This window comes from Suricata suricatta, chromosome 5 (genome assembly GCF_006229205.1).
Source record: "Suricata suricatta isolate VVHF042 chromosome 5, meerkat_22Aug2017_6uvM2_HiC, whole genome shotgun sequence".
Taxonomy (NCBI): domain Eukaryota; kingdom Metazoa; phylum Chordata; class Mammalia; order Carnivora; family Herpestidae; genus Suricata; species Suricata suricatta.
In genome coordinates, this window is record NC_043704.1 from 104,626,589 (window position 1) to 104,641,965 (window position 15,377).

Here is a 15,377-nt window from a genome sequence, read left to right on the forward strand (position 1 = left end):
TAACAATGTTATTTATTTACTTCTAATATGGACAAACATATAGTTCAAATATTCTAAACTAGGTTGTTATATGTTACTTTTTAATAATTAAGCTGTACTTTTTAAGATCATTTTTAAAAAAGCCTTGCTTTCCTCAGTTTCCTTTAGCTGTTGAAAGGAAAACCAAAAACCCCTTCTAATTCTAAAACTACCTTTAGTCAAAATGAAGCAGGCTCCTGCTACTGTTTGCTTTCGTGGGAGCTAACAAAAGCACATTAATAGTTAACAAAGCTACAATATGATATACGAATGAAGTCTTGCATTAAAAAAGTACTTAGATTGTATTTACAAAAGAATCTCTATCATTAATTATTCAACATTTGGATTTGACCAGAAACCAGAGCATGACTTTATAATGCACTGTTTAAATGAACTACTTAATGTTGTAATGAACACTCAATGCAGTGAGCTAAATGAATTTTGGATCTGGTATAACACAACAGTTTCTCTAATTTTTTGATCAATGGACAGATTCTAATGTTAAGTCGGTCTGAATTTCATCTGTACTTTAAAAATGTTTACTTAAACCAAAAATTTTGCATCTCAATTATTTTATAATCTAAAACGGAATGTAGTTTAAACCGATGCATTATTCATAAAGCAAAGACATCAGGAAAAACAAAGCTGTGCCCTTCTTTCAAAGCCGTTAAATTGCTAAAACATACCATATTTATGCATGCAATATTTGACTGTGTTTTTCTTAAAACACAAGCTTGTTTTTGTCAGATCAAGATATGCCAAAAAATCTACACCAAACATTTTTGTTTATAATTAAAGCAATCATCAATCCAAGGATTGTCATCCATTTTATTTCATCTCTACATCAAAAAAAAAAAAGTAATTTTAAAAAATTTTAAATTCCCTTGAAATGATAAGATAAATGAAAATGTAAGTGCCTTCACATAATAACAGTAAGCTGACCCTTTGGGAAATGGTTGACTTTCTCAATACAAGGTATTCAAAGCTCATTCAAAAGTGTTCATTTAGAATGCAGATATCAAAGATGATGCAAATGTTCAAGAGAAAATTAGAACTTACCAGATGTTCTAATCCAGCTTTGATGTTTCCAGATTCCCTAAAATAGAAGAATAAAAGTTCTAAATAGTTGCTAAACACTTGTCTGCTATAATTTACATTTACCTCAAATATGTTTTATAAATCCCTATGATTTTTTCATATATCTTCACTAATGTTCACAATAACGCTGGCTTGAAGGACAAAACAATTTCCATCAAAAGGAAACAGATAATTTATTTACATCTAATAGTATTACCATTAAAACTGGTATTGCACCACCAGAATGTTTCAGATTTTTCAAAGTCAGCAGAGAGCAAAAGGAACTAAAGTGTACTATTATTTTACTATTCACAAAGCATCTATTTATTTCACATTAGCTCTTTGATTAGAATTTATGTTTTCTCCAACATTTATCACAAAATGTTCATACAGATTCTACCACCTAGATTCTACAATTGACAGGTTACCTGTTTTTTGCTTTATCAAATATCCATCCACTAACAATTGCATTTTTATATAAAAATATACACATAAAGAATATGTTTGTGAATATATAGCTCAGTAACTACATCTTAAAAAGTTTTCTCCCTGACATTAATTTTATTAACTTCGTGCACATTACAAATCAGGACCTGTTGTAATACTAAAAAACAAAATCTCATCAAATAAGACACAAATATCAAATACCATGATATATTTTAAATATTTAACTTCTTGCTTTTCACTGTAAAAAGACTGCTGATGGAACTAAGTAAAAAAAAAATAATTTAAATATATATTTGGCAAAATGTAGCTAATAATTGGATTTTTTCCCTGATTCTGGTTTATACTAGTTTATTAGTGACAAATAGAATTTCCTCACTCAGACCAAGTAGTATTTTAACTCCATCATAAATACCAAGCCTTATATTTTTAATAGGAAAGTATACTTCTACCACATTGCAGAGAATAATTATGAAACATCCATCAACATTATTGCGTTCATAATGTTTATCTTTCCCTCATACTCCTTTCTTTCTCTAAAGGGGCCCCAAGTTTACTTTTCTTCTCCTTATTTCTGCCTCCAATTTTCTCTGCCAAAAACATACTTTTCTCTGTTTCCTTTGTCTTGCTATACAATCTTTCCAAATTTCCCACCGTTTACCCCTTCAGATCTGCTGCCTGAAAACTTATACTCATGGCTTCCAACTTTTGCTCTCACTGCTCAGTCTGGCATACTGGGAATAAATTACGACATCTACTGATGAGGACTCATCCTTAGCCATTCTCTGCTCTACTTTCTGCTTCTGACAGCCTTAGCAATACTATATATTCAGCACTTAAAAATTTAAGGATTTCTGAAACTCATTTTTTGGATGCAGTCCTAATGACAAATGACAGGAATAAATTGTATAGATTATATAATTGTACAGGTACATTAATAAAATTTATTAATTACCAGAGCTAGAGGTCAAATAAATATTTGTTTTTCAAGAACATTTTCATACAGTCACTGTAATTTAAAATTAAAAAAAATAATGCATATAATGAAACATCTGACAGTGCATTATGTGTATGAGCGCACTGCAATACAATTAAGTCTTTCTGCCACCACTGACTCCCAGTTCTCAATCAGATATTAGGTCTTTGTGTGTCTTTCTAACAATACTCTAGAGGTGTGTGTGTGTGTGTGTGTGTGTGTGTGTGTGTGTGCGCGCGCGCGCGCGCATGCGTGTCTTTCTCCTCCTCTGTTGTTGTTGTTTTTTTAACCACAACAGAAGCCTATTACACTCACTGTCTTGTACCTTCACTTGGCAATCTAACATGAAGTTTGCACTATATAACATGCATCTACTTCATTTTGTCCCCCTGGCTACACTGTCACATAATGGTTCTTATTAGAAAATAATACTGCAATAAAAAGAACAAAAACCGCTCAGATTCAAAGTACAAGTCCATAATTTACTATCTGAAACCACAAGAATTAGACATAAAATACTCATTAGACTATTCATTAGAATGTTTAATATTCAATGGAATATTAGAATACTCATTAGAATATTTTGGATTTTCGAAAGGTAATAAGGTATAGAGAGTATACTGTATGTCATGTAATACTGGCGGCAAGGTTTGAAGCAGCATCTCATCGTTATACACATCAATAATTATGAAAGAAACACGAATGTCCACACAAAATGAGTAACTTCATCTCAGGGTTAGTTTTGTTATTGAATTTGCCTCAAACTCACGGAAAAATCTTCCAGTATTTGAGCTATTTGCATTTTGAGATCACGGATAAGGAATATTCTTGGGACGCCTGGGTGGCTCAGTTGGTTAAGCGTCCGACTTTGCTCAGGTCATGATCTCGCAGTTTGTGGGTTCGAGCCCTACATCAGGCTCTGTGCTGACAGCTCAGAGCCTGGAGCCTGCTTCGGATTCTGTGTCTCCCTCTCTCTCTGCCCTCCCCTGCTCATGTTCTCTCTCTCTCAAAAATAAATATTAAGAAAATTTTAAGAAAAAAAAAGAAACTATTTTGGGGCACCTGGGTGCCTCAGTTGCTTAAGCATCCAGCTCTTAATTTCGGCTCAGGTCATGATCTCACCATTTGTAGGATTGAGCCCCGTATCGAGTGCCATGCTGACAACAGAGTCTGCTTGGGATTCTCTCTCCCCCCTCCATCCCTCTCTCTCTTTCAAAATAAATAATCTTTAAAAAAAAAACACACACAACAACAACGGTTGGTTAAACTACTGCTTTGTTATATTTCCAAGTGATTCTTATTTAGGAAATAGGCATTTTGTATAGTACACCTGAATGAAAACTAGGGATCGTCCTTGACACATGCCCTTTCCTCCATTACCAAATGTAAGCAAATGTAATCAACCAGAGTCTTGGCCATCTAACATCCTTAATAATTGTTTTGACTTAGCTACCTCTTTCTAGCCTCACAGTACCTACTTTATTTTAGGCCATCATCTTTTCTCTCCCAGCTACTGCAAAAGCATCCTGATGGTCCCCAACGGCCCCTGTCTTGCCCCATGTAAATTCATTCACCATAATACAGCAAGGTCTTCTTAAAATGTAAGCTTGATCATGTCATTTCCTTTTTAAAATCCACAATATCCTACTTCACTCTAGTTCACTCATTCCCTCTGTTATCTTGCTAAAGTTCATCACAAAGATGGTGACAGCAATAGCCATAAGAAATTATTAACCTGGCTTCCCTTACCACTAAACCACTCGCTCTCACTACCTGAAATACTCTTCCTCTAGTTTTCCCTCACCTAGCTTAGAAACAGAAACAAAACAAAACAAAACAAAACAGAACAAAACAGAACAACAAAACATCCCTAAGGATTCAACCCATAGTGGCAAGGACACCTTTTCCCTTCCTCACAAATGAACTAACCAACTCTTCCTGTGTGTTCTCATCACATAATTTATTTCATCTTTTTTATGAATACCTATTTACTTTCCCACTAACACCACTAAAATGAAAACTCCTTGAGAACATGGATTGTATCTTTAAAATTTTTATATCCCAGCACCCAATACAGTGCCTACCTCAGAGTATGTATTCAGCTGATAAGGGTCTGACATCTAAACATGAAGACAAGGCTGAATGGAGAATCAGCAGCAACCAGTTCAGGTCCTGAGTGGTCCTCCCGGCCCTACTCGATCTCCACTCCACACAAGAGAGCAAAGCCAACTACAACAGCAAGTGGTTGTTTGGGAGGCTAGTGTTAAGAGTTGCGTGCATGTGTGTGGTGTGTGGTTGTTTTGTTTTGCATTGTTTTGTTTTTGAAGGAGTTTGAGGACACAGTGGAGACTGTAACTGACAGAGGTCAGAGTACAACACTAGAGGCTTCGCACTCTAGTTTTTAAATTATCCCTGAGAAGCACAAACCAGATCTGAGATTTTACCCCTTTCTTTAAAGTTACTAACCAAGGTAGCTGATTGTTGCAAAGAAATAAGAGAGGTCTACATGGTAAAACTGTACGACCTCTGGGGTGAATAAGCACAGGAATAAAAAACAACTAATGAGCAACCTCATCCAGAGAAAAAAAGAACAAACAGAGCAAGAATACTGTAAGCATACTAACATCTTTGAAGAGAAAACATTCTTAGAAATTGAATACCAAAAACCCCAGTTATTAAGAAGAATCAATAAGAAATAGCAGGTATTAAAAATACAGGAGTTTGAGGGGCACCTGGGTGGCTCAGTCGGTTAAGCCTCCCACTAACACTCAGGTCATAATGTCGCAGTTCATGAGTTCGAGCCCGGGGTCAGGTTCTGTGCTGTCAGCACGGAGCCCAGTTTGGATCCTTGATTTCCCTCTCTTTGCCCATCCCCTGCTCATGCTCTCTCTCAAAAATAAATTAAATAGTAAAAATATATATTTCAAAAAATACATCATTTGAAATAAAGAATCCCGAGAGTGAGTTGAAAACACAACAGCTACAGACTGAGAATAAACCAGTGAGCTGACTCACTGGGTGGGGCGCTCCCAGAAGGCACCGGAAAGGATGGAAAGAACAAATATGAGATAAGAATAGGAACAGATGTGTCAACATCTGTATAATAGGAACCCTAGAATGAAAGCGAAGACAAAATAGGAGAGAAAAACACTTGAAGAAATAATGACAAAAAATTCCCAAATATAGAATTATTCAAATCTTAGACTAAAAGGGCACAGAGAGCAGTGAACAGGATAGTTAAGAAAAAATCCACAGCAAAGCATAATATAAGATTAATTAAAACTGCTACAGATCAAAAACAAAGGCTAAAAGCTTCCAGAAAGAAAAAAGCATACCCCTCCATACGAGAAGAATAACTCTGACATCAAACTGCTCAACACTAATGCTGAAGTATAAACTGTGGAGTATGAACTTCCAACATAAAGTCTTAAAGGAAAAGGGCTGTGAGCCTATTATTTACATACTGCTAATAAATTATTATTTAAATTGAATAAAAAATAACTTCTCAGCATAGAAGGTTTCAGGAAATTCACTACACAAAGACACTATTTGAAATAAGTTCTGAGGAATGTAATACAGTAAGGAGAGTCGTAAACTCAGGATGATACAACCAGATAAAGGAACTAAAGTTTGGCTCATTGTATTCTAAGAATTAGTGACTAAAAAGAAAATTTTTAAATGTTCACCTAAATGGGGTGGCATCAAAATGCCAGAGAAGATTCCCAGGTTGGGTAAGAAACAAATTCCAACAATGTGTCATTTACAAGAGATACATAAAACAAAAGGATTCAGAAAAGTTTCCAAGAAAGGAATAGTAAAAGATATAACCAGGCAAATTTGAACCAAAAGAAAACTGGGGTAGTAAGTTTAATGACAAAATATATTTAAGCCACTCCCCTCCCACAAAGAACATACCTACATATATACTTTTTGAGAGTGATACATATGAAAAAGGACATTCTATTCTAGTAAAAGACACAATAGATTAAGAAATTTTTATTTATGTCCAGAAGGTTTACGTATTTCTAAAAATTTACTATGTGTCATAGATTGGGACACCAAAATTTCAACAAGTTTTCTATGAAAATCAGTTTTCTTTAGTTTTACTTGAGGCAGAAAGACAAAGAAAAGTGGCCACCTCAAAACAACACAAATAAAACACGCATTGCCTTACTAATGCATAAGGGGGCTGTGAGAAAAGAAGCAAGATAATGCATATGAAGGAATACTATAAACTGTAATGTGCTATGCAAATCTGTTTTTATAATAGATATTTAAATACAGAGGTCTTAAACCGGCTCCAAAAGTCTTAATGAATTTTTTTTAAATAGAGAGGCAAGATCCAACACATTGACAGTGGGATCTTGCAACAAATGGTATAAAGCCTGTCCTCTTTAGTGGTCTGTCTCTTGGGTTGTCCCTGTCATGACTTCATCAATATTTGTGCAACTCCTTTTGCCCTGTGCTGAAAGCAGACTTAATTCAATTATAGGTCTCAAAACTGATAAAATGGTCTTGAAGTGGAAAATGGGAAGAAATTATTGGCAAATGAATAAAGATTTGTATCGAACGAACACACAGGAGTACAGCAGGTCTTTTTTTAATCATTCCCTGTCTTAAATCTTCTGGGAACCATGAGTTTCCCTTCCCCTCATGCAGCACATCGATTTCTGAATTAGACTGCAATATTAAATAATTAATATACTTGCCATGATTGATGTTTTGCATTAGTTGAATATTAGGTTATCAATCAAAATCCACTTGGTTTAATGTAATAATATTGAAAAAGTGTCACGGGCTGTTCATCCAATTTGTAGTTGAGGCAGCACAGATAGTAACGTTGGCATTACACGAGGCTCTGAGGCAGGAAATGCAGTGGCTCAACATGCAGGAGGCAGACATTTTGAACCTAAGTAGGACGAGGCTGGGGGTCCTAAATAAACCTTGTGGCACCATCAGCTCCAGCGTCAGGCCTCCTTCGAGCACAAAGATGCCGCGCATCAATCATACCATGGCAGGCAAGGAAAAATCGAAAAGGAAGGGTACCAGTTTAACTTTGTGGCACACATTTTATTATTTGTCAAAGGAAGCATATTCTAAATCCAGAAACTGTTGCTGTTATAAAGCCTATAGCCTCTCAGGAAATTTCTAAACAAAAAAAGATTTTTTTTAGAAAATGAACTGGTCTTGGTAGGAAGATATTCTTTTTATTTTTTTTTAATATGGGAACAATATTACACCAAAGTGATAATTCAGGTTTTATAATGGCCTAAGGGAATCAGATCAAAGAGTCATGATTAACAATAGTATATTTTAAAAATTCTACTCCTTCTGATGAAGGCATTCTTCTTTATTCTCAATATTTTGCACGTATTTTTGTAAAGTATAAGCTTACATTTTTAAAAATTACTTGCTTCTCTCAGTAAAAAGAAATACTTTTTCTCATCATTCCTTATTACACCTGAAATCTTAGATTTATTTATAAAAGTAACAGTTTAAAGACAAATTAAATAAATAAAGGACATCCAAAGAAAAGTGACTCCTTTAGGTGGAGAGTAGAAAAGTAACAAAATAAATATAAATCAAACCCATTTCATAAGGCAAGCCAAAATCCAGTGGGTATTTAGTTATAAAATACTCAGGAAACCATTATGCAGGTAACTAAAGTAACACTGAAGTATCATTTCACTGAACAAGTCTTTAAGAAATAAAAAATTAAATATATTGATGTATTATCCCATATAAAATGTACACACACACACACACACACACACACACACATACACACAATAATTACGGAAAACAGAGTAATTCATAAAAAAATTACAGGTTTTTTGGGTCACAAACTAAGTATATTATCCATTTTAAAAGATTACTATGCTGTAGTTTCCTATAGCTGTATGACAGTCTTATCACAATTAATTTTATATCATCTCTTCTTTAAAGCAAAAATCTACATGAGGTTTTGTTGTTGTTGTTTATGTAATGGCAAACAAGGTTTTTAAAATCTTGAGTCACAAATAAAAAAAAATCTGCCTCTCCCATCTCAAATAATCACTAATAATTTTTTACATATGTATGTCATGTGTCAAATGTTATTAGCAAAAAAATTAGTCATATATAAATCTAAGAAAAACATGAGTTCAAATTCCAACTCTACTACAAAATAAGTTTGTCGAGTTATGGATCTCTAAGTTTTTCATTCTTAAATTCAAATAAAGGATTAAAAAAAGAATCAGCACATATTTAGAAGCTACTAAGTAAAGACCGGTTCAATATGACAGACTAATAATGAACTAATGACTGCATTCCACTTTCAAAATCAAGACATATCTTTATAGATGTTAGCTTTCAAAAAAACTTTTAAAATGTTTATTTGTTTTTGAGAGAGACACAGTGTGAGCAAGGGAGAGGCAAAGAGAGGGCCTCCAGGCTCTGAGCTGTCAACAGAGCGTTTGATGTGGGGCTAGAACCCACAAACTGCAAGATCATCACCTCAGCCGAAGTCTGATGCTCAACCAAATAAGCCACCCAGGTGCCCCTTATCGGTGTTAACTTTTTAAATTAACTTAAAATCTGTTCCAACTGTAATACCTATAATTAAAAGTTAGTCTACTTTTCAAATAACAAATATGTATAAAAAGCTTAGCCCAATGGCTAGCGTGCAATAAAAATACCATGTATATCCTGACACAAGCACATTCTAATAACCTTATCTCTTTGAAAGGAACAAAATGATCAAGTGTGTTGAAAAAGTAAGCAAAAATAATTTCTCAATTACCTGATGCTTTTAACACTTTAATACCGATAAGAAACATACAGAATATCAGCTCTAAGTTCCAAAAAGATCTTTCCAGAATTCTCAATTTCAACTTAACAGTTTGGTTGGAATTTTCACCTTTTTTCTCCTGATTGGAGAATAACTTACATATCACTGCTTTTAAATGTACATTCTTGTGTTACCGCAGTTCAGCATTTTTTACAAGTAGGTTTTTATCTACTATTTGCAATAAATTATGCTCTAGAACTTACAAATCAATTGCACAAACAACTGTAGCATGGTTACTGAATTTTAAGCGTACTATTCTTTTTTGTAAGTTTCTTTAGTTAGTTTTACAAGTATAAGTGAGCATCCACTAAACATAATAAATAGCTGAGGACTTAAGATATACACTGAGCTTACTTTAACGGGAAGCTGAACACTGAAGCTGGTGTGTGTCAACTAAGCCATTTTGCTGTCATTCAGCTAAACAGGTTCTAAAGTTCACAAAAATGGTCTACAAAGGAAAGAAAAGAAATTTCAATATTTTTGCAGTCATATTCTAGATAACAGTTTCAGAAGAAGGAAAACTAAGAAAATTCATCATCAATATAGCTGACCTAAAGAACTGTTAAAAGAATGCTTCAGATACAAGAGAAATTATACTAGAAGAATATATATAAACTAGAAGAGACTTGGAACAGCAAGAATAAAAGAACAGCAAGCATAAAAGAGCGCTTCAGATGCAAAAGAAATTACACTAGAAGAGTATGTATATACTAGAAGAAATGTCGAACAGCAAGAATGAACAAAAGAAATAGATTTACTGAGCACCCTTATCCTTATCTCCATGACAAATTCTGAGTAGATATAAAATAACAATAACATAACCAAACATCATGAACAAAAAAAAGTACAAGTATTAAGATAATTTATCTATGTCTTAGATATTTAAAACTGTTTTGTCAAACCAAGACTGTTACGTGAAATAGTTAATGTCCACACCAGGCAGAGAAAATGCACGTGAACATGCTACCTTTCCGCTATTTCTCATGTGCAGGATTAACATTCATAATCAATGACAATCCTCTTTCTCACTGAGATGAGTTGTAGCTCAGGAATCTTTCTCAAGACGGTGCTCTAAGAAGTCACTGCCATTTGTCTTAAGTTAACAGGTGAGATGCAGCCCATTCACCACCACCTCCTTTAATCCATATTCTTAACTTAGCTCAAGAGAAGTTCAGAAAAAGGAGAAATTGTCATATGTGTTACAGTGGTTGGGAAATATTTCAAAAAGGTGGGTAATTTTAGCCGGATCCTGAAAGACTAATTGCATTTGAGCAGACTGAGTAAGGCGAAAAGAAGAGGCAGAGAGAGTGAGCTCAAAGGTGCCACATAACCTGGTAGAGGTCAAGTAAAGAGAGTTGCCTGCCCAGGATAGGTGCATGAAAAATATTACTTATAGTCTTTAGTTTTAAATAATTGTTATTTTGTAAGTTTTCAGGGCCATCGTGTACAATTGTGCATGTTGTTCATGAAAGAGGTAAAAAAGGAAAGAAAAGACAGTGGGGGCTAAAAGCTACATCAGTAAAACCCTGGATCATGAGCATAATTCATTCCAGAAACATGCTTGTAACCCAAAGCACTTGTATATCAAAGCCAATTCCCCATAAGAAATAATGGAAATTCAGATGAGTTGTTTCACAACCCAAAAATATTCATATAAAAATGATTACAATACTGTAATATAATAAAAAATAATGAAGAGAATACAAAATATATAGAAAGCTAAACAAATTAACCTGCACTTATCTTTGAAACCCTTCGTGGTTGGTTTGAGGGAGACAAGAGAGAGGAGGGTTACTGTGTAGAATGACTTTCACTATCACTAATGGAATCACTGCTATCTGTTGGCTCAGTGGAATCGTTTTCTGCATGGGGGCCATTACATACCCTGGCATGGATGTTGACTACAGTACAGTATTAATAAACTCTAGTCATATACTGTATTTAATGTAACTGGCAATAAGGGTGTCTATCTGCAGGCGGCCTGATGTAGAATGAAACAAAGCCTTCCTAAGCTTACTCTCGTACAGAAATGCAAAGGACTATCCACTGGTGCTTTAAAGTGACAAAAATGCACTAGTGTCAGTTGTGGGCACCTTTCAACATTATGAAAAATCACTGATTTCTGCCAAACACTGCAAGCTGGGACCAAGCATCTGAGCATGGGAGATGATTACCTACAATCGTAGAGAGAGAAAAAGAGACAGAGACAGAGAGACAGAGACAGAGAGAGAGGAATCATTGGCTCAGGTGGGTTAATGTGACATTCAACATCCCATACTACTCATATTGGAAGACATTGCTCATTTATTAAGTTAAAATTTATTAGAAATGTTTCCTTGTCTTGCAGAACAAGTTACTCATAATCCAAAGTTTTACGGTACATCCAAGCAGTGCATCCTGGTGTGGTACCACATCCACAGGAAGAAGAGACATCTTTTTGTAATAAGCATCTTTTGTAATAAGGTGTCATATGGGCTACCAGTAGCCCTATAGAAAATAAGTGCTTACTGTAGAAAAATTCAAAATCACACTTCATTCTACTGAAGGAGGAAACAAAGATCACCTGAAATCCCATCAGCCAACATATTATCTTAACATGTTTTATTTTTTCCTCCATTCTTATGCATATGTACAAATATATCTATTTTTTTCTTACAAAAATGGGCTCATCAGGGCGCCTAGGTGACTCAGTTGGTTGAGAGTCTGACTCGTGACTTTGTCTCAGGTCATGATCCCAGGGTCTGGGACTGATCCCCATGTCCAGCTCTACTCTGAGTATGGAGGGAGCTGAAGATTTCCTTTCTCCCTCTGCCCCTCACCCCTGCTCTCTCTCAAATTAAAAAAAAAAAAAAAAAAGGATTATCATTGATTTATGGTGTGTAGCTTCAATTATTTCACTACTTAATTATATACTATAAACAGCTTCTCAGGTGTTAATAAAGATATTTATTTGTAATTTTTTTTCTGCTTACCTACTATTCTGCTCATAGATGTACAATAAATTAACTTATCCATTACTGTTAGACATCTGGTTTCAGATTTCTTATTCTAAATAAAACTGAGGTATAAAAATAGAATAACTAATCAATACATTTAAAAATCATTTGTGAATTTTATGTGATGTTAATTTCACTTGGAGGAATAGGTTAAATAATTCTTAAAGGCAGAAATAAACTAGTATATTTCATCTGTTATTAAATTTAAATAAGTTAAGCTTGCATATTTATTATATTTATAAAGTATAAACTTGTATTTAAATGTAACTTAAACTTTTATTATCATTTATAATACTTTAAATTTAAATACAATTAAAAATAAACTTCTACTTTCAGGAAAGTCCATTATCATAAAATTGTGTCCCAACAACTTCATAAAAGCAGTATCTACCTATAGGGAATACAGAATAACCCCAAATAAAAGGTAACAAATATATATATAATTATCCTATAATGTCTTCAGCTGTTAAAACTGAGAAAATACAAAATGTGTATACTTTTTACTGAGAAAAGCAAATTTTCAGTAACTCAGAAACTAATTCTTTAAGTATTAATGACCTTTTTTTTAAGTTTATTTATTTATTTTTGAGAAAGAGAGAAAGCACAAGCAGGAGAGGGACAGAGAGGGAGGGAGACATTGAATCTGAGGCAGGCTCTAAGCTCTCGGCTGTCAGCTCAGAGCCTGATGTGGGGCTCAAACTCATGAACCGTAAGTTCATGACCTGAAGTTGGATGCTCAACTGACTGAGCTACCCAGGCACCCCAAGTATTAATGTCTTTTGATGCTTTTTGTTTTCCCTCTGATGCTCTCCTGTGTAACTACCCTGATAGTCTAGCAGGAAACAAAAAACTAAGGTGTGACTTTAAGAGGTAAGTACCTAATAATGTTAGGGGAAAAAAATAAAAAAGAATAAAAATTCTTTCTTTGTTTAATGAATAAAAATACTCAATCTAGAATTCATGATTCTTGCTCAAATCAAGTAATTTCCCATTTCCTACAGACCTCTTTGCACTTAAATCTCTGATCACAGTATTTGCTTAAGTAAACCATCCTTCTCATAAATTCTACCTCTGAGGAAATATGAAACAGTATGTGCCAAGTACTATAGTAAGTGCTTTATAAGAATTAGCTCATTTAATCCTTATAATTTAACTAGAAAACTACTTAGATGAGATCACTGACGCTGAGAGAGGCTAGGTACACCTCCCTCAGCTAGTAAAAGGTAGATTTGAAACCAAGTGGCCTGAATCCATTGCCCAAATTTTAATCGAGAGGATTTATTACTGTCAATCTCTAAACAATAACCTCAACAATGAAACAAGATTCTACAGTATTCTCCTACTCCTTAATTGGAATCATGATTGGGAAGGAGATTACAAAAGGGTGAAGACTTAAAGAAAAATGAACACTGACCCTTAATGACTGGCTAATATGAGCCTACTCATGTATTTATAATCTCATTTAATTCTCACAATATTCACTAATAGAAAAATATTAGAGTATGCAAATCTTCAAGATAAAACTAAACACCATTTTTTACCTAGCAAACGAAGATTAAAATGAATGACAATGTTTCCTGTGGTAGCAATTGTATGTGGAATCAGGTACACTTCTATCCTACTGACAAGAGCAAAAAATAATGCAAGTTTTCCAGAGGAAAACTGGAAAATGTTCAAGTTCTCAATAATACACATAAAGCCTTTGACATAACAGTTAACTTCTCTGGGTTTATCTCAGTGATAATTTTTTTTTAAATTTAAATTCAAGTTAGTTAACATACCAGGTAGTCTTGGTTTCAGGAGTAGAACCCAGTGACTCATCTCTTACGTACAGTACCCAGTGCTCATCCCGAAGAGTGCCCTCCTCAATGCCTATCACCTAATTAACCCATCCCTCCACCCTCTGCACCTCCCCTCCAGCAACCCTCCGTTTGTTCCCTGTACTTAAGAGTCTCTTATGGTTTGCCTCCCTCTCTGTTTTTATCTTATTTTTCATTCTCTTCTCCTATGTATATGTTCATCTGTTATGTTTCTTAAATTCCAAATGAGTGAAATAATATAATATTGGTCTTTCTCTGACTGACTTATTCACTTAGCATAATACACTCTAGTTCCATCCATGTTGTTACAAGATTTCATTATTTTTGATCAACAAGCAGTATCGCAGTAAACCACATCTTCTTTACCCATTCATCAGTCGATGGACATTTGAGCTCTTTCTGTAATTTGGCTATTGTTGACAGCAATGCTATAAATATTGAGGTGCATCTGCCCCTTTGAATCAGCACTCCTATATCCTTTGGATAAATACCTAGTAAAGCAAACGCTGGGTCATAAGATAGTTCTATTTTTAAGTTTTTGAGGAACCTCCATGCTGTCTTCCAGAGTAGCCGCACCAGTTTGCATTTCCACTAACAGTGCCAAAGGGTTCCCTTTCCTCCATGTCCTCGCAAACATCTGTTCTTTACTGAGTTGTTAATTTTAGCCATTCTGACAGGTGGGGGGGGGTGTCGAATTGTGGTTTTGAATTGTATTTCCCTGATGATGAGTGATATTGAACATCTTTTCATGTGTCTGGTAGCCATCTGGATGTCTTCTTTGAAGAAGTGTCTTCACGTCTTCTGCTCATTTCTTCACTGGACTATTTGTTTTTTGAGGCGCTGAGTTTGGTAAATTCTTTATAGATTTTGGATACTAACCCTTTATCCGATGTCATTTGCAAATATCTTCTCACACTCTGTCAGTTGCCTTTTAGTTCTGTTGACTGTTTCCTTCACTATGTAGAAGCTTTTTATCTAGATGAGGTCCCAACTGTTCATTTTTGCTTTTGTTTCCCTTGCCTCTGGAGACATGTCAAGGAAGGAGTTGCTGTGGCTGAGGTTAAATAGGTTGCTACTTGTTTTCTCCTGTAGGATTTTGATGGCTTCCTGTCTCACATTTAGGTCTTTCATCCAATTTTATTTTTGTGTATGGTGTAAGAAAGTGTTCTAGTTCCATTCTTCTGCATATTGCTGCCAAGTTCTCCCAGCACCATTTG

At 34.7% G+C, this 15,377-nt stretch overlaps 1 protein-coding gene across 1 annotated transcript in view; it reads right to left on the minus strand.

Moving 5' to 3' along the window:
* RSRC1 (arginine and serine rich coiled-coil 1) overlaps nt 1–15,377 on the minus strand; it is a 395,751-nt gene that overhangs the window by 204,911 nt on the left and 175,463 nt on the right. The window contains exon 5 of the mRNA XM_029939988.1: nt 1,078–1,114. Coding sequence (XP_029795848.1) covers nt 1,078–1,114 — 37 coding nt within the window. The remainder of the gene's footprint in view (nt 1–1,077; nt 1,115–15,377) is intronic.